Below are 18,744 nucleotides of genomic sequence, written 5' to 3' on the forward strand. Positions count from 1 at the left end.
TTAACGAGACACGTCGTTTACTAACATATTTCACGAGAGAAATTGTGCTTTGATAGACTACTTTGTATTTTTGAGTGACACCTCTCTGACCTTAAGTAAAATTGTAAAGATATGGTTGTTTTTGCTGTGAATGGACTTGAACTAATATACGTTAATACAGGGAACATTATTGTCGAGTGATACAATATAAACAGCTCATACACAATAAAAACAGTAAAAAGCCATTTTCATTTTAAAATAGTATCTATATAAAAAGTTTGCTATTTCAAGTTTTATATCGAATTATATACACCTAGAAATTGTGGTAAAGTTTCTTTATTTATATTTATATCGATTAACCGAAATAAATATAATCTTTCACAAATATTAAGATTGCAAACTATTTGAAATTTAAGTTCTAATTATAAATTAATTGTAATAATGGTTTAAGTAAGTTATTGAGTAAAATTCAATCTCAATACGTAGTGTGCAGCAAAGCCTAATGTGTCTTTAATGTCTATTCAGGTCTTTGAAACTTTGGTCACATCTTTGCTGATTAATGAAGGAAATTTACTGATCAAAATGTGACGGGGAGTGATTAAATAGCTTACCACAGCAGTGATACATTCAGCTTTAAACTTTGATGTTATACTGTAATACAATAGAATAACACCAAACTTTAATTTTACCAATTGTTTTGCATATTATAATTTTTTTGACTTTCAAGTCATTTTTTGGATATTTTATAGAAACCCATGTACAATTTTATATGTTGATAATCGTGTTTGTAAAATTGATAAAAGAGAGTAACCAATGCATGTAATCATAGTATAAAACACGTAAAGGAAAAATTATCTTAGTTACCTATATGACCCATTTTTTTATTCTTATAGTTTATAATAGTATTAGTTTATAATGACCATTTTTTGGTAATAGAAGATACAGAAATTTTTGAAATTATAACTAGTGTGATTGGCACCGAGGAAATCGCATATAAACTAGGTGCATCTTGTTGTGAAGATCGATAAATATGTCTGCACGGCATTTAGTAATAATCTGAAAAAGAATAATTCAAGTATAGATGTTTGTAAATTGTTTTAGACACATTGTTCCGCTAATAGACCCTACAATGTTAATAGGAAATAAAATACAAAAATATTAAACAAAATACATGTTTTTTTAACGGGGCTTTTTATTTAGCCCCGTTAAAGGTTTTTATTATTTAGTGGTTGACAATTGAGTAGGCCTACATTAACTCTAGGTTACCCTAAATTATTGTTTGTGGATCTGTTTTGAATTAATACTGTTTTTCTTTGTAACAAAATTACTTTTTCTGAAATTTACCGTAAAAAAACTATAGGTTCACTGATATCGTTTGAACTAAGGAACTTAGATATCACTTGGAAATTCGTACAACACTAACTGAGTCATAGAATATTGAACCATAATTTAGCCAATTGTTATGATCTCAAAGTAGTAAAACTGAAAGATACAAACCACTTAATACAAGGTGAACACATAACATAGCTACCATTGGTATTTAAAAAACTATTAGATGTTGATAAAACATCGAATGGAGAGCTTGGACTAAATTGTTTACGTGTGCCATCAATGAATATGAATTAAACTTGTTCAAAAATGGATGAAATTTTCCAATATGGCATCCAACTTATGTTATTATAGAAACACTCGTACTTTATGATGGTTATAGAACGTAGATGTAATTTAAACAAATTTCAATTCTCTCCATAATTTATATAATTTTCTAATAATTTTCTCCATTTCCTATTTTCACAAAATATAGGCCTAAGATAGTTAGTTTCTGAGATACAACTGCTGGCACAGTTAAGTTCTTCCCCCCGTACAATAGAACTTCTTTTGTCAGGTTAAAGTGTATAGTTTGTTTCATGCAATTAGTATGCATTTGTGTTTGAATCCCTACAGCCTAGGTATATAAGTCCTTGATTAATTCAGTTACATTTATTTGCTTACCTCACCATATAAAATGCGATTGTAATCCAAAAAAATAATATCTCCGGCAACAACCTTAAACATAAGCAGCAGAATTATGAATTGCTTGAAACAAACCTTTTTATAGAGTATAGAGTGCAAGCTATTCTATAGAAATAATATTATATTGGTTAGCTACTGAATGAAGGAACTAGTAGGTTTTGGCAAGTAGCAAAAGCTTTGCATATAGAAATTGTATTCTACGTATGGGCAAAAATAATATGCCTTAATAAAAAATAAATAATAATGGTAAATAAATAATAATAATTAATGTGGAAGTAATATAAAAATAAATAATATAAAAATAATATGGACTAAGCTATTTATATTTTACTAAAGCAAACTCTTCATTACACTCCCTGTAGCAGTAAACCTAGGTACTTGTTACACATAATGTTATTAAAAAAACGGAAAATCTAATCGGGCAAACGGAAATTTGCTCAGTTATTATATCTAGGTTTGCTGCGGTGGGGGTATTTATTCTGATAGTTATGATAAAACAATAACAGAGAAATGCTTTCTATGTGATTTCTATAACATTAGAAAACATAACAAAAAACCATAAAACAATTTGCTTCTTGTATTTCTGGTTTTTTAACTCTAAGGATCATAAAAATCGTATTAGAATGTATACCTGTTTCATTGCTTTGGTTTCGAGTATATCTAAGTTATCTTCGAGTATATCTAAGTTATCTTTTTTATAGAAGTCACTGGCGTGCAGTTTTAAAAGAAATTCTTTTGCCTGAATAACCTCAGGATCGTGTAAATCAACAGGAAAACGTCCTCCAGATAGTCCCGTCTCCGTCGCTGCTTTGGACACTGCCTAAAGGAAATTAATAAAAATATCTATAGCCATATATCTCTACAATGTGATTTTGTGTACATTATGACTCTAAGTGGCAGTGATTAGCTATTAGAAATGCAGCCATTATAATTATGTTTTTATGTGTTTGAGGAAAGAAATAATAAGTTATACATAAATCCAATCCTTAAATGCAGCCAATTCGTTAGAAAAATTAATTAAAACAACAATATTTTACAAAAGAAATTTACCCCAAATGTGATCACAAAAAGAACAATCAATTGAGCCTCCATCTGTAAGGATTATCGAACTGGTCGTTGAACACCTGAAAAAATAAACTATTAAGTTTTAATCACTTATGGAGAGTTGAGTGAGAACCAAACGGAAACATCAACACAGGGGCATTCTGTAATGTCTGCTGATGGGTTTGAACCTTGTAAGAAAAGGTACTATTGTTGTCATCTTCCCCCTTGGGACAACAAAATCAAATGTGGAAAACAGGAAAACAGCATAATTATGTTCGTGACAACTAATCAACATAAAATATATTTAATTAGCACTGCCAAGTAAAATATATACCAAAATACTAAGAAAATAGGTTTTCCAATTCTAGTTTTGAGGGATTTGTATTAGAAAAAAACACCATACTTACCTAGAATTGCATCTAGTGTGAATATAGAAAACTTACTTGTTTTATACCCAGGCTCTCATTTTACTGCTGATTAATAGCCATAAATGAAATAAACCGTTGATAATTTAGGATTGTACACATAAAGATATTTCCATAATCAAATCCTTATCAATAAAAGAGCACGTTTTATTTCAAGTGTTTTAGTATGTCATTGTTCTTCATATCGCTTGAAATGTTTTCATAGTTTTTGTCGATAAACTAGTTAATCCGTATTGTTTTAGTTAAACGTGTTTCTGTGGATATCGACTTTAATCTCATATTTCCTCCAAGAGGTTTGGTAGATTAGTTGGCTTATTTAATAAAGCGAAATTTAATTTAATTTTGGACTATTTAAATTCGGAACCTTTTTCACTAATGGACCCTCATAGGCAATCATCATTAATCGAACTGTTGTTACAAAAAAAAATTATAATTGGCTATATAATGATTGGTTACGGAGTCGAAAACATATTATTTCCATATAATTATCGACCTTAATTAATATGTAATCAACATGATGGTGAGCTTTCTCTCTATATCGTAGCTTGAAGATATTTCTCAGTATTAGAAATTTAATCTCAATTCTAACTTATGTTTTCATGTTTTTATCCTCAAGATTTTTAGTTAACAAAATAACATTTTATCGTGAAGCTTAAAGTATTGTAAAATTTCTTTTGATTATGTTAAAATATTCTATTTAGTTTTAACAAGAGCTATTACGATGGCTTATAGTCTAGAGAGCTGTTCAATGGTGAAATAAGTTCACTCTGATCTTTGTAGTTTCTTTAACTGGTAAGCTGCAGGATTGTTTACTTTAAAATATTCCTTTACAAATGCTTGGGTGCGTCTTTTAACGATTTGTATAAAGGTTCATTAAAAGTCCTCACCCTTATGTGTATTTAATTTTACATTCCTGTGCATTCAATATTTCTTGTTACTGTAATTGGGATAGAGTTTTTTTTTTTTTTTTTTTTTTTTTTTTTTACAAATGTTATCTATATAAATAAAATTAGAGTTTTGTCTGTACATTGCTCAGAATCATACAGTTTTTGGTTATTTTTACGTTTTATACATTAAAGAAGCCGAAACAAGTCTCATCTAAATTTCTGTCTGTCTGTCTTTCTGTAACACTCAAGACGGCATTTTACGCAATCTTCTCCAGGAAAACGAGAGTACCTGTCACGATCCAAGTCATTTTAATGTATTCACTGGATTGGCGAGAGTGTCTTTAGCCATTAAAATATGGCCTCACTACTCTGTAAATAAAATTACGGACGTTCAAAAATGCAGTTTTGTGCAATTTTTGTCAAAGTTTTCGTCCAATTTTTATCACATAATCATCTATGAAATAACGAACAGCTGTTCGGATCATGATTATTTTTTCTAGCTGTCACTGATATGTTTACAAATGTTGTTTACAAATACCCCAACCATTTCTGATCACATTTTGAAGGCAAATCCTAACCAAGTGAGATCAAAAACGTTTTTCTTACATAAAAGATTTAATTCATCGCAAGTGGAATAATATAGTGTAACCTAAATGAAATTAAATAACTAGGCGTCATCCAGGTCAGGAACCAGATATTCTTTGTGTATAAAATTGTTCTTGAGGTTAGATAACCAGAAAGAAGACCTTGAATCAGTGTTGTATAGGGCTGGGAAACTTAAATTTATTAATGATCGTAGCCAATAGCTTACAAACAAGGTTTCCACTCATTGACGGCGCTTCAATGGCTGTTGTGTAAAGTGTAAAGTAAACAACTGCAGTGGGTGATTAACAGAGGTTTACGGTTTATGGATGATGCTAAACTCGCTTTTCCATTGTGTCACTTTCTGTTCCTACTCACCGTGTGATGCAATCGCTTGACCATACAGCCAATAGGCCCATAGCCCATCTCTTGGGTACTTACGCCTACCCAATTATTCATAACAAACTTTTTGACGACGATCCTTGATACCGGTACTTTTCCCTAGAATACACGGCCTCCCTACTTAAGAAATAAAATTACAAACGTCCAAAAACCCAGCATTGTGTGATTTTTGTCACATATCTTTCTAATGTTAATAGATATACCAATCATTGTTTAGAGAATACGTAATCTATTAAATAACAAAAAGTTGTTTGTACAAGGTTGTTTTTTTTCAAACTGACACCAATAAGTTTAGGCCTAAATTAAAAGTTGTTTACGAATAAAGCAATTAATGGGAAATAACTTTAATTGCCGATAACCTTTTACGAGAAAATTCAAAACCAAGAAATCAATAACCTTGGGACTTGATTAACGCATTTAATTGGACGATACTTTAGTTGCTAACTGTAAACGTTGGTTTTTGGTACTGGTTCTTTTCTTTAGAACCATTGGTAGCAGCAAGAATAATTTTTACGTACCAAAACATCACTGTAATTAACAAATTAGTTATCGTTGGTATTGCACCTTATTTATACAGTCCTATTCAGTTTAATTGATGTCTTAACTGTATAAGTTTTGCTTTTTCTGTCTGGATTCCAAAATGTTAGTTTATGCTAAGAAAATGATAACTCATTTAAGTAAAACATTTGTTTAGCAAACCATCGTGAATTTATCTATCATTTCAGCCTCTGGATTGCTTATATAATCAAATAAATAGTAAAGTCTTACCTTAGCGATCCTTATTATGGTGGTCCGATGTTAATTTCAAACCCGTAGGTTCATCATCAGTCGGAAGTTTAGGTAGACCAAATGTTTGTTATAAAATCCACCCGATGGGTTTCGTAGAAATGTTGATTTTGTAGGATCGATAGCCAACGATGGACTTAATTCAAAATGTCACTATAGAGGATATTTGCAAATTTTAAATATTTCATATGGATTTTAATTTGCAACATTTAAATGACAATGATTAATGATGATCTTTGTAGTAGTGCTTAAAAAAGCTTTAAAGCTAACTTATTACAACATCTACCGGCTCGGCTCACGTACGATAAGAGAAAATATGGAATAGCATTTGTAAATTAGCTGGAAAACATTATATAACCACAATTTCAATTTTTTAAATACTAAAAGCTAAAACAGTATATTTTGAATACAAATAAATAGTATTGATTAGCATTAGTATGAAGAAATAGTATTAACATTTTTTTCATTATTGTATTTTAATTATTTTAGTAGGTTTGAAAATACAAATTTTAAAATATTTTCGTAGAAGGGAATGGTCAACCCCCTTACTATTATTATTCTACTGTTGTCCTTTTTACTTATTAGTCCTTCAAAACACAATAATTGTATTCTTTGCCTCATAACATATAACTGTATAATGGTATTTTACTAATTTAATATTGCGTAGTGGATTACAAGAGCTCTAACCTGAGATGCAACCCATTTTCACAGTATAAACTGTGGTTCAGGAGGTTTGCCAATGTCTTTAAGAGCGGAAGGAAGTGTCGTCGCGACGAGAGCTTCAGCAATATGGCGAACATTAGGGTCATGTTCTGACAATGAAGAATTTAGTAGAAAGAATGTATCACACAACAATAGCTCTCTGCCTCTTAGCCAAACAATTTCGATAAATTTATTTGTTCAAACAAGTAAGCAAATCGTATTTTTTGTACAGAAAAAATACATTAACATGCATTATTAGTGCGTCAATTTTATTGAATATAAACACACTCGAATTGCACACAATATTTTCAACAGTTTTTGCTGTGTATAAACTAAAAACCCCCGACGCAGCAAACCTGCCAACTAATCGAATCTTTATAAGTTGTCTGGGAGTAAAATTCCCGGCCGTACACTCTAGGTTTTTATAATTTGATGTGTCCTGATTAAATTTACAACCGTGAAAATATACGTTTAAATCCACCTTTAATCCATCGAACTTATTTTCTGCAACTGAAAAATTCGCGGCCGGAATTTTACCCCTTGGTATGTGACGTCAGTCTTGCCGAGGGGGATAAAAATCCACTACCCCATCCAGGACGTAACACGAGACCTACGGTAAAGCTCATTCCTTATATGAGAAATTCTCTAAAAGTAACATCTTTGCTTTCTATAAAGTTTATATACATTTTTTAAAAACAAAACTTAGAAAAATGATTTTTGTTTTTCACCAATTGGGTCAAATTTTAAGACATGAAGAAATTAAAAGAATTTATTACGCATACGTTCAATCTCATCTGCAGTACGGTTTAATAGCTTGGGGAGGGGCTTATTCATCGGTAATTGAACCTTTGTTCGTAATTCAAAAATCAATAATTAAAGCTGCTTTAAGAAAACCGAGACGTTATTCTACTAATCATCTTTTTAAAGAATCTAAGTTTTTATCAATAATTCAGCTATATGTTAAAGATTTATTAGCTTATTCATACATTCATTTAGACCTCATCGCATCACCCGTAGTTCATAATTATCATACCAGAAACTCAGTGATGATTGGATTACGGGTCCCAAGAGTTCTCAAATCAATCAATTTAACAAATTCCTTTTACATTGCTAATTGCTTGCTGCGTAATATTCCTCCAGAAATTAGGGACCTGCGAGTGTCACTGAGTGTATAAAAGAGGGTTATCGCTAATTGGCTGATGGAGATAGGCCTCGACAATACAGAGTCGCTTATCAGCCCAGAATATCTCGTTTAGACTTAACCAACTGATAACTGGACTATCTATTGTACTTTCTACAGCACTCTTTACTTGAAGGAATCCACGCCTCAGTAAAATTGGGAATTGAAGGAAAAAAGTTGTGCATTGGATTTAATGGAAGCAATGAGCTCCCCTACTATTGAGTTACATTTGTATATGGTTGTTAGGTTTCGCAGTTTTTTATAATTATAATTGTATAGTAAATTAATTGTTACGCTTATTTAACTAAGTTATTGTTAGATTTTTTTAAATTTTATTATGTGAAGTGTGAAGAACTTTTATTTTGATTTTAAGCAGCCAAATAAGGACTCTATCACGCACAAGTCATTGTGACCCATGTGATATTTTTTTATTTCCTTTATGTAATGCTGCAAACTAATTTGTTGTAAATAAAGAATTTTTCTCTCTCTCTCTCTTATATTTCACTATGGTGGGAGGAATATAATAAGTTCCAGCTTCAGATTGTCAATGTTCAAGATGTGTTGTGACATGTGTTAGCTTCCAACTGAGAACACAGTTAAAGGCCTTTCAGTATCCTTTAAATGATATATACAAACTCAATTGTGCGACTTTGGCGCCAAGAAGCAATATCCAGTGATGCATGTAGGGTTGCAACCGACACATGTGGGATATAAACTAGGGAGCAAACCCTTCTTGTGGGGCTGGATTCCATAATCGCAATATTTTCTGGATCTCAATTATTTTTTGACAGCTTACTTTGTATTCATTTAGATATTATATACTAGTTTTTTTATTTTTTATTTACGTATTTTATACTCCCTCAAAACCATAATAAATGAGGTTTTATAAACAGATACAAACACATGCATAACATGCAATAACCATGTCGCGAGAGAGTATTTTCAGACTTTGCATAAGAAAATTACCTTGATAAAGGAATAAGCAAAATATTAATAAAGTATAAAACCAAAACATTTCCAAACGACAAAATTTAATAGGAACATCAAAATTACTTGTAAATTTACTTTAAAAATAATTTTTTATGTTTCTAAGATTAAATAGATAAGATAGAGTACTGTAATGGAAGGGGTCAAAATATTGTAAACAGGAAGTGTTTGACAATGTTGTGTGAGTAGGCTGGTAGTGTTGTTAAACAATCACATGTTGTCCTGAAGGCTGTTGCTGTAGGCCAGTGCAATTAATCATCTGGTCACTTGGCGGGTAGTGGTGAGTGTGGGATACTAAAGGACAGGGTTCTGCGGTGGGAGCTGGAGCCCAAAGTATTTGGCTTTGTGTGCAAGCAAGGCAATCTTGGGGGTTTTTCAAAATTGGGGGTTTAGTTTCTAATAAAATTATTTGCACTGTTCCAGTCTACTCTACGTTTTTGATTTTTACTGAGCTTTGTGTTATTTGTTTTGTTTTGAGTAATATTAAAGTTGGATTTTGTAAGCGAGTTTAATTCCTAAGCTACGTCGCACCCTGTAACGGCAGGTACTTCTCAGCTACTGGAGGTTTACCCACTGTTTCTTTGGGTGACGTATTTAATATTTAATATTAGTATTTAAGTTCACATGGACATTAAACTCACATCTGTCTTTGTCAAAGACCTGTAGTATTAAGAAATCCATTTGGTGTACATTGAGAAACTGCACCAAATATGTTATGATATTTAAAAAATATGTGGTTTATGTATGTAGCTGTATTCTTTTGCTCCGTGTTTGTATCTATTGTACTAAAAATGAAAATATAAATGGGCGTATTCATGGCCGAATGCAAAACAATAATCAGTAATAGGTTCAGTAACTTCCCGAAACGAAACCTCCTCGTGCAGTTATACTTTGTCCATGGTGATCATGAATCTCCCACATTAATCCAGTCGGTGACATACAACCAAGTTGGTAGAGACCAAAAACCAGAACCTACAAATGCCAGTATAATCCCCGGCGGACACGGATGAAGTTGCGACAGTGATTCACACGTCAGACGAAATAATAGCTTCACAGCTTCACAGAATATTAAACACATAAAAGTATCTACAAAGCGAAAAATGTACTGCGTTCAAAGAAAAAAGTATTTGTTTTCTATCCACAAACTGGCACCATTACTAATTCTTTAGTATTTCTTTATGGAAAGGACGGCTTACTGTGATACAATCATGACGCATGTAGTCTACAAGTGTTCAAAACAAAGTATCAATTCACAATTTTTGTTTATTGAATTAATACCAACAGATAGAATTAGCAGTTTATAACAAACCCGTACTTTGGTAATTCGGTGTTTATCCGAATCTATCAATTCATAATGAAGACGTATTAGAGAGCAATGAGACTTATATTTTTTCCTAATCGGTAATTTGCTGTTTTCTTGTATTTTCCAAAATTATATTTATACATTAAATAATTATAACCACAAACATAAATTTTATTTATTTTACCTAGTGATTGTGGATTTCATGTAGGTTTTTGGGTATACGGTAGTTTATAAACTACTAGTCGGCGTTTGCGCAAACTAGAAATACCCACTACCCGACGTGGGTAATCACTTTTGCTCACATCACGTTGTGGGTATTTTGGATTTGCTCAATCGCCGAAGAATGTTTTAACTTCGGCGTTTGAGTAAATCCGTTTACCCACAACGCGGTCTGGGCATTTCGTTTCGGGCAATGTCCGAATAAAATGCTCACTCCGCAACGTGGGTATTTTGCACTATCCACATCGCGGAGTGGGTAGAAATTTCGGAGATTGTCCGAATTCGGAGATTGAGTGTAACATAAATAGTTTTATTAGAAACTCCAATTTACCCCAATTTTGAAAAACCCCTAAGATTGCCTTGTTTGCTCTCAAAGCCAAATGCTTTGGGTGTTCATTTTTTTATATTTTTGACTTTTAAATTATTTGTGGGATATTTAATAGAAACGCATGTAAAATATTATATGTTGATAATCTTGTTTGTAAAATTAATAGAGGAGATTAACAAATGCATGTAATCATAGTAAAAACACGTAAGGAAAATTTATCTTAGTTACCTATATGACCAATTTGTTTATTCTTATAGTTTGTAATAGTATTAGTTTATAATGGTCATTTTTTGGTAATAGAAGATGCAGATATTTTTAAAAGTATATATGGTTGACAAGGTCATAGCAATGGGGACGATACTTATGAATTAGGTGCATCTTGTTGTTAAGATTGAAAAATACGTCAGCATGGCATTCAGCAAATATCTGAAAAAGAATAATTCAAGTATAGATGTTTGTAAATTGTTTTAGACACATTGTTCCACTAATGGAACCTACAATGTTAATAGGAAATAAAATACAAAAATATCAAACAAATTACATGTATTTTTATCGGGGGTTTTTATTTAGCCCCGTTAAAGGTTTTTATTATTTAGCGGTTGACAATTGAGTACCTTAACTCTAGGTTACCCTAAATTATTGTGTGTTGATCTGTTTTGAATTAAAACTGTTTTTCTTTGTAACTAAATTACTTTTTCAGAAATTTATCATAAAAACTATGGGTTCACTGATATCGCTTGAGCTAAGGAACTTTGATATCACTGTATCAAACTTGGAAATTCGTACAACATTAACTGAGTCATAGAATATTGAACCATAATTTTGCCAATTATTATGATCTGAAAGTAGTAAGACTGACAGATACAAACCACTTAATACAAGGAACACATAACATAGCTACCATTGGTATTTAAAAACTATTAGATGTTGATAAAACATCGAATGGAGAGCTTGGACTAAATTGTTTTCGTATACCATCAATGAATATGAAATAAACTTGTTCAAAAATGGATGACATTTTCCAATATGGCATCTAACTTATGTTATTATAGAAACACTCGTACTTTATGATGGTTATAGAACGTAGATGTAATTTAAACAAATTTTAATCAGCGGAATTCATATGTTTTATGTCATAAGAAAATAATTTAATAAGTTCTCCATTTCCTATTTTCACAAAAAATAGGCCTAAGATAGTTAGTTTCTGAGATACAACTGCTGGCACAGTTAAGTTCTTCCCCCCGTACAATAGAACTTCTTTGGTCAGGTCAAAGTGTATAGTTTGTTTCATGCAATTAGTATGCATTTGTTTTTAAATCCCTACACACTAGGTGTATAAGTCCTTGATTATTTCAGTTACTTTTATTTGCTTACCTTGCCATTTAAAATGAGATTGTAATGTAAATAAACAATATTTCCGGCAACAACCTGAAACATAAGCAGCAGAATTATGGATTGCTTGAAACAAACCTTTTTATAGAGTGCAAGCTATTCTATAGAAATAATATTATATTGGTTAGCTACTGAATGAAGGAACTAGTAGGTTGTGGCAAGTAGCAAAAGCTTTGCATATAAAAATTTGTATTCTACGCATGGGCAAAAATAATATGCCTTAATAAAAAAATTAATAATAATAGTAAATAAATAATAATAATTAATGTGAAATGAAATTAAATGAAAAATGATTTATTTAATCAGGCAAAGTTAGGGCCACATGGCCCTCTCTTACACTTAACCTGTTTATACAAATCTAAACATACAAATAAAACAAAACAATGTACAATACAAATAAAATACTATAATCTATTTACAATATTTAATGTAAAAAGAAACAATAAACTTTTAAAACATACCACCTTAAACACCCACACACACACACACACCTACACACGCACACGCACACACACAACACACACTCGCAAGAACTAGCACACACACACGCACACCTGTCAGTGATCAACCAAGCGCACGCCTAGGATATACCAACCATGGCCATACGTCAAGAAAACAGATTTTTTAGTGCTGTCACAAACTGGGGATGGCTATCAAGGGTTTTTATGGCTAGAGGGAGATAATTCCAAAGGCGACAAGCAGAAACAACAAACGCTCTGTCATAAACTGTTGTTTTATGCTGAGGCATACGCAAAGTTACTGAAGCAGAACGTGAGTTTCTTACACTTTCTTCAGCTACAAATTTGAAGTCGTTTAAAAAATATTTTGGAAATTTCGTTTTTAATATTGAATAGGTTATCATAAGAATTTTTATTGATCTTAGGTCACATAGTTTTAGTAATTTAGAATCAACGTAAAAAGGAGTGATGCGCTCATTACGTCTCAGATCATAAACAAATCTTATACAGTAGTTCTGAGTGCTTTGGAGAGCATCAGCAAGATTTACAGTCATGTCATTGATCACAGAGTTACAGTAAGTCAAGTGAGGGAAGACAAGTGATTTTACTAGGTGTAACTTTATGTGTAAAGGTAAAAAATTCTGTAACTTTTTCAGTGAGTGGATTGATGCAAACACCTTTTTACGTATGTCTACTACTGCATCTCCCTAGGTAAGCGTCGAGTTTATAGTAAGTCCTAGATTTTTCACTTTGTCATAGTAAAGTAAAGCTGTCCCATTTATAGTTACTGAGTTCACTGTGTCAAAGTCAATTGAGTTTCGTAAACATGAATGACAAATTATTATTGGTCTTGTTTTTGTATGGTTTAGTCTAAGTCCATGTTTATCAGTCCAGGTAATGATTTTCTCGGTTTCTTCGTTGATTTTTAGAACACTGTCATTGATATATTTTGCTGAGAAATGCGTATAAATCTGTAAGTAGTCGGCATACATATGGTATTTACAGTGTGTGAGGACTGAACTCAGGTCATTTATGTATAGTACAAACAGCAGAGGGCCAAGGATTGACCCCTGAGGCACACCACAAGTAACTGTCTCCCAGTCAGATCGTACGTCATCAACCACAACACATTGCCGTCTTCCTGACAGATAAGATCCCAGCCAGTCCAATACACCATTTGAAAACCCTATGGCCCTTAACTTTTCCAGAATAAGATTATGATTTACGCAGTCAAAAGCTTTCGAAAAATCAAATAGTGTTAGAATTGTACCCTGCCGACGTTCCATTGCTTGTCTAATGTCGTCCGTCACACGTAGTAGTGCTGTTTCTGTGCTGTGAGCCGTTCGAAAACCAGACTAAAAGCTGCAAAGTATGTTGTTGTCAGTCAGAAATTCCGTCATTTGGCAGTGCACAATTCTTTCAAGGCCTTTTGATAATGCGGGCAATATACTGATCGGCCTGAAATCCTGGCAAGATGCCGGGGCTGGGATCTTATTTAATGGACGAATAAGGGCAGACTTCCAAGAAATAGGGAAAACGCTTTGCCTTAGTGATGTGTTGAAAATGCATGTGACAGTTGGGATTATAGCAAAGAGAATGTCTTTTATAAAACGAATTGGAATGCCATCCGATCCGACTGCGTTGCTTCGAATCCGACGAATTGCGTTAAGAACATCTGACTGCACTACAGGTCTGAAAGTAAACTTAGGATGTCCTGGGTCCTGATCAGGGAGGTTTCTGATTTCGTTGATGTAATTTACAACATGTTGTTGGTCGATATTTTGACCATATGAAGAGAAGAAAGCGTTTAATTCATTGAGAGGGACATTTACTCTCTGTGGTTCAGACTGCTTCCCAAGCCCAAGGCTTTTTACATTGCGCCATAAAACCCTAGAGGATTGATTTTTATTTTCAAAAAGCATACGGGTGTGTCTTAATTTTTAATTTCTCAAAATCTGTTTCACTCTATTTCGAAGATAACGATATTGTTCCATTTCTGTTTGGTTTTGAGAACGTTTAGCTTTCCTAAAAATACAACCACGTCTAGCCATTAATCTGCGGATTTCTGGGGTTATCCATGGTGCCGGACGTGTTTTAGTCAAACGTTTGGTTACTGTTGGAGCATGTTTGTCAAAAAGATTAATAATTGTAGTGTTTAACTCATTCACCAATTCATCAACTGATGGTAAGTTTTCTATTAAGTGCCATTGTGTTTCATAAATGTCTGCCATAAAGTCAACTACATTCATGTTCTTAAAATCTCTGTATTTTAGAAATGTGGAAGTAATATAAAAAATAAATAATATAAAAATAAATGGACTAAGCTATTTATATTTTACTAAAGCAAACTCTTCATTACACTCCTTGTAGCAGTAAACCTAGGTACTTGTTACACATAATGTTATTAAAAAAACGGAAAATCTAATCGGCCAAACGGAAATTTGCTCAGTTATTATATCTAGGTTTGCTGCGGTGGGGGTATTTATTCTGATAGTTATGATAAAACAATAACAAAGAAATGCTTTCTATGTGATTTCTATAACATTAGAAAACATAACAAAAAAACTATAAAACAATTTGCCTCTTGTATATCTGGTTTTTTAACTCTAAGGATCATAAAAGTTGTATTAGAATGTATACCTGTTTCATTGCTTTGGTTTCGAGCATAACAGCGTTATCTTTTTCATAAAAGTCACTGCCGTACAGTTTTACAAGAAATTCTTTTGCCTGAATAACCTCAGGATCGTGTAAATCAACAGGAAAAAGTCCTCCACCCATCCAACTCTCCGTCTCCGTCGCTGCTTCGGACACTGCCTAAAGTAATAAATAAAAATATCAATAACCATATCTATACAATGTGATTTTTGTGTATTAACCATAAGTGACAGAGATTGACCATTAGGAAGGGTGCCATTATAATTACGTATTTATGTGTTTGAGGAAAGAAATACAGGGTGTCCGGTCATAAGTGTTAAATAAAATTTTGCATTAAACTACATGGTAATGGTGACAGAATGTCGCAAATTTGACGTTCCCAACTTCAACAGTTAGAGAATAACAAATAAATTAAGATTTTTCAAAAATTATTGTAGTTGTTATGAAAAAGGTTATTTTACTCTGTTAAAAATGCACTTACTGTCAGTTTCAATGTCATTTTCAGAATCCTCACAAAATTTTAAATAAATATAACACATAATCGTTGGGGTACGTAAAAATATTCTAAATAAAATTCTTCGTTAAACAAATTATTTTTATATGGACGAAAATGTAAATAACATTCAGCTGTTTATTTCTCGGTTGTTGAGTTCCGGAGAGGTTATCAAATATGACTAAAAACTGCCTTATTTAAAGGGCTTTACAATGATGTATAACAACATTTACCTACTGCCAAATCCATGGTGAATTTTACGCACTATTGTGAAAAATCACGGTCAAGCCAAAACAGATATTGTAAAAAATAATAAAATTTTACTTACTATTTGCTGACCACTGATGATGAGGGTATGTATAATTTATGATTGACCAGACTACACTTCCATCAAACTAAAGAGTTTTTTTAAGACTTTGGAAAATTTGTAATTAAAAAACACAACACATTAGTAAAAAACATAATACACACTACAATTTAAATATGAAATGATAGTTAACCCATTAAACAAATCAATGACACACTTTGTCCGAAGCACAAATCACAGTTTGGGTGTAAAGTGCCCACCGTTTTCCCGCAAGCAGGCCCTAGCTCTTTTGCGGATTGCGCCAACTGTGACCTCATACGTCAATTTTTCCCTTACTTTCCCAGCAGCCTCAAAGATTCTCTCCCGTAACTCAACTTCAGAGTTTACAACAGTTGAGTAAACTAGACTTTTCATGTAACCCCAAACAAAAAAATCTAACGGGCTCAAGTCTGGAGATCGAGGAGGCCATGTCACACTTCCTCCACGTCCAATCCATGTCGGGTAGTTTTGGGATAGCCACAACCGAACGCTTTCAGTAAAATGTGGTGGAGCACCATCCTGCTGAAATATGATTTCAGCTCTTTGTTGAGGATCAATTTCATCCAACAACTGAGGTAGAGAGTGCTGAAGAAAATCTAGATATAAATCACCGTTCAGATTTCCTTCGAAGATATGAGGACCAATTAACCGATCTCCAATCACACCTGCCCACACGTTGATCCCAAACCTTTTTTGAAAAGAAGCTTCTCTGGAGGCTTTTGGATTTTCATTATTCCAAAGATGCATATTGTGAATATTTATCACACCTTCTCTGGTAAAACGGGATTCGTCAGTCCATAGTATTTTTTTAAGGAAGTGATATTCAACAATATCACGTTGAAGAAGCCAGCGGCAGAACTCCTTTCTGGATTCGAAGTCACGAGGCTCCAATCCTTGGACCTTTGTAAAATGATACGGATGGAAGTTATTGTCCTTCAACACTTAAAGTACTTTCCACCGGGACATACTAGTTTCAAGGGCAAGCTGCCTAACACTAGTAGTAGGATTATCCATAACTCTCTGAATTACACCCTCTTCAGCTGCAACATCATGCACAGGTCCTACTTCTTTCTTCTTCTTCTCAACCGATCCTGTTTCCAGCAAACGTTGATGCACTCTAGTAAACACCTGAGTACTGGGGGTGGTGCGATCAGGATACAGATTCTGGTACTCTCTCTGAGCAGCCGAGGCATTGCCGTTACACAAACCATAAATAAAATGCATTTCAACATACTCCCGAATCGAAAAAGACATAGTTGACCGATCACTGTCCACATGTGACTGATAGATCGTTTTAAAATATGACTACTGGTTCGCTTTGTTTTCTTATCGCTTGGATAAAGTATTGTTATCAGTAAAATACCTGAATCTATTGACTAAATCCATTCAACAAAATGGAAATTCCGGGAGATAATTTAAATCTTATATGAAAATTATACGATAACCGTAACTTTATCACAAACACATTTTACTACTATGTTTCTTTTCTTAGCTGGGAAGTTATAAACAAAGCGTTGCACGCGAGAAAGAAATACAAATTATTTGTTGCCTGCACTTAAATGTATTATTCTTCACAATAGATTTTCTTTGCCCTACCATGTTTTTTCACAATAATGATCGAATTACATTAGGAAATTTGAAATTCGGTAAAAACTATTATACACCATTGTAAAGCCCTTTAAATAAGGAAGTTTTTTGTCATATTTGATAACCTCTCCGGAACTCAACAACCGAGAAATAAATTGCTGAATGTTATTTACATTTTCGACGATATAAAAATAATTTGTTTAACGAAGAATTTTAAATAGACTATTTTTACGTACCCCAACGATTATGTGTTATATTTATTTAAAATTTTGTGAGGATTCTGAAAATGTCATTGAAGTTGACGGTAAGTGCATTTTTAACAGAGTAAAATAACCTTTTTCATAACAACTACAATAATTTTTGAAAAATCTTAATTTATTTGTTGTTCTCTAACTGTTGAAGTTGGGAACCTCAAATTTGCGACATTCTGTCACCATTACCATGTAGTTTAATGCAAAATTTTATTTAACACTTATCACTGGACACCCTGTATAAAGTTATACATAAACACAGCCAAGTTATACTTAAATGCAGCCAATTTGGTAGAAAAATTAAACAAAACAACAATAATTTACAAAAGAAGTTTACCCCAAATGTGATCACAAAAAGGACAATCAATTGAGCCTCCATCTGTCAGGGTTATTGAACTGGTCGTTGAACACCTGAAAAAAATATACGAGTTAAGTTCTAATCACTTATGGAGAGTTGAGTGAGAACCAAACGGAAACATCAACACAGGGGCATTCTGTAATGTCTGCTGATGGGTTTGAAGCTTGTAAGAAGTCGTACTATTGTTGTCATCTTCCTCCTCGTGACAATTAAATCTACATAAAATATATTCAATTAGCACTGCCGAGTAAAATATATACTAAACTACTAAGGAAATAGGTTTTCCAATTCTAGTTTTGAGGGATTTGTATTAGAAAGAACATCACCATACTTACCTAGAACTGCATCTGGGGTGAATGTAGAAAAT

The 18,744-nt window shown here is 32.8% G+C and overlaps 1 protein-coding gene across 4 annotated transcripts; it reads right to left on the reverse strand.

The window, feature by feature from the left end:
- Nucleotides 1–846: 846 nt before the first annotated feature.
- Nucleotides 847–18,430, reverse strand: LOC128987941 (uncharacterized). 4 transcript variants are annotated; one of them, XR_008490296.1, is made up of 5 exons: nt 3,480–3,502; nt 3,043–3,116; nt 2,624–2,812; nt 1,972–2,025; nt 847–1,035 (listed from the first exon to the last, which is right to left on the reverse strand). XR_008490296.1 is itself a non-coding variant. In XM_054409054.1 (4 exons), exons 1-4 carry the CDS (start codon nt 18,396–18,398, stop codon nt 943–945), a joined length of 378 nt encoding a protein of 125 aa, XP_054265029.1. In that variant the 5' UTR covers nt 18,399–18,430; the 3' UTR covers nt 847–942. The 4 variants fall into 4 exon arrangements, 2 of the variants coding, with proteins under 2 accessions (XP_054265029.1, XP_054265028.1); XR_008490295.1 differs by lacking the exon at nt 3,480–3,502 and adding an exon at nt 3,444–3,466; XM_054409054.1 differs by lacking the exons at nt 3,043–3,116; nt 3,480–3,502 and adding an exon at nt 18,357–18,430.
- Between the last annotated feature and the right edge of the window lie 314 nt (nt 18,431–18,744).

The sequence above is a fragment of the Macrosteles quadrilineatus genome, unplaced genomic scaffold, assembly GCF_028750875.1.
Source record: "Macrosteles quadrilineatus isolate MER2022 unplaced genomic scaffold, UCM_ALF_1.0 Scaffold_2__2_contigs__length_208266976, whole genome shotgun sequence".
NCBI lineage: Eukaryota > Metazoa > Arthropoda > Insecta > Hemiptera > Cicadellidae > Macrosteles > Macrosteles quadrilineatus.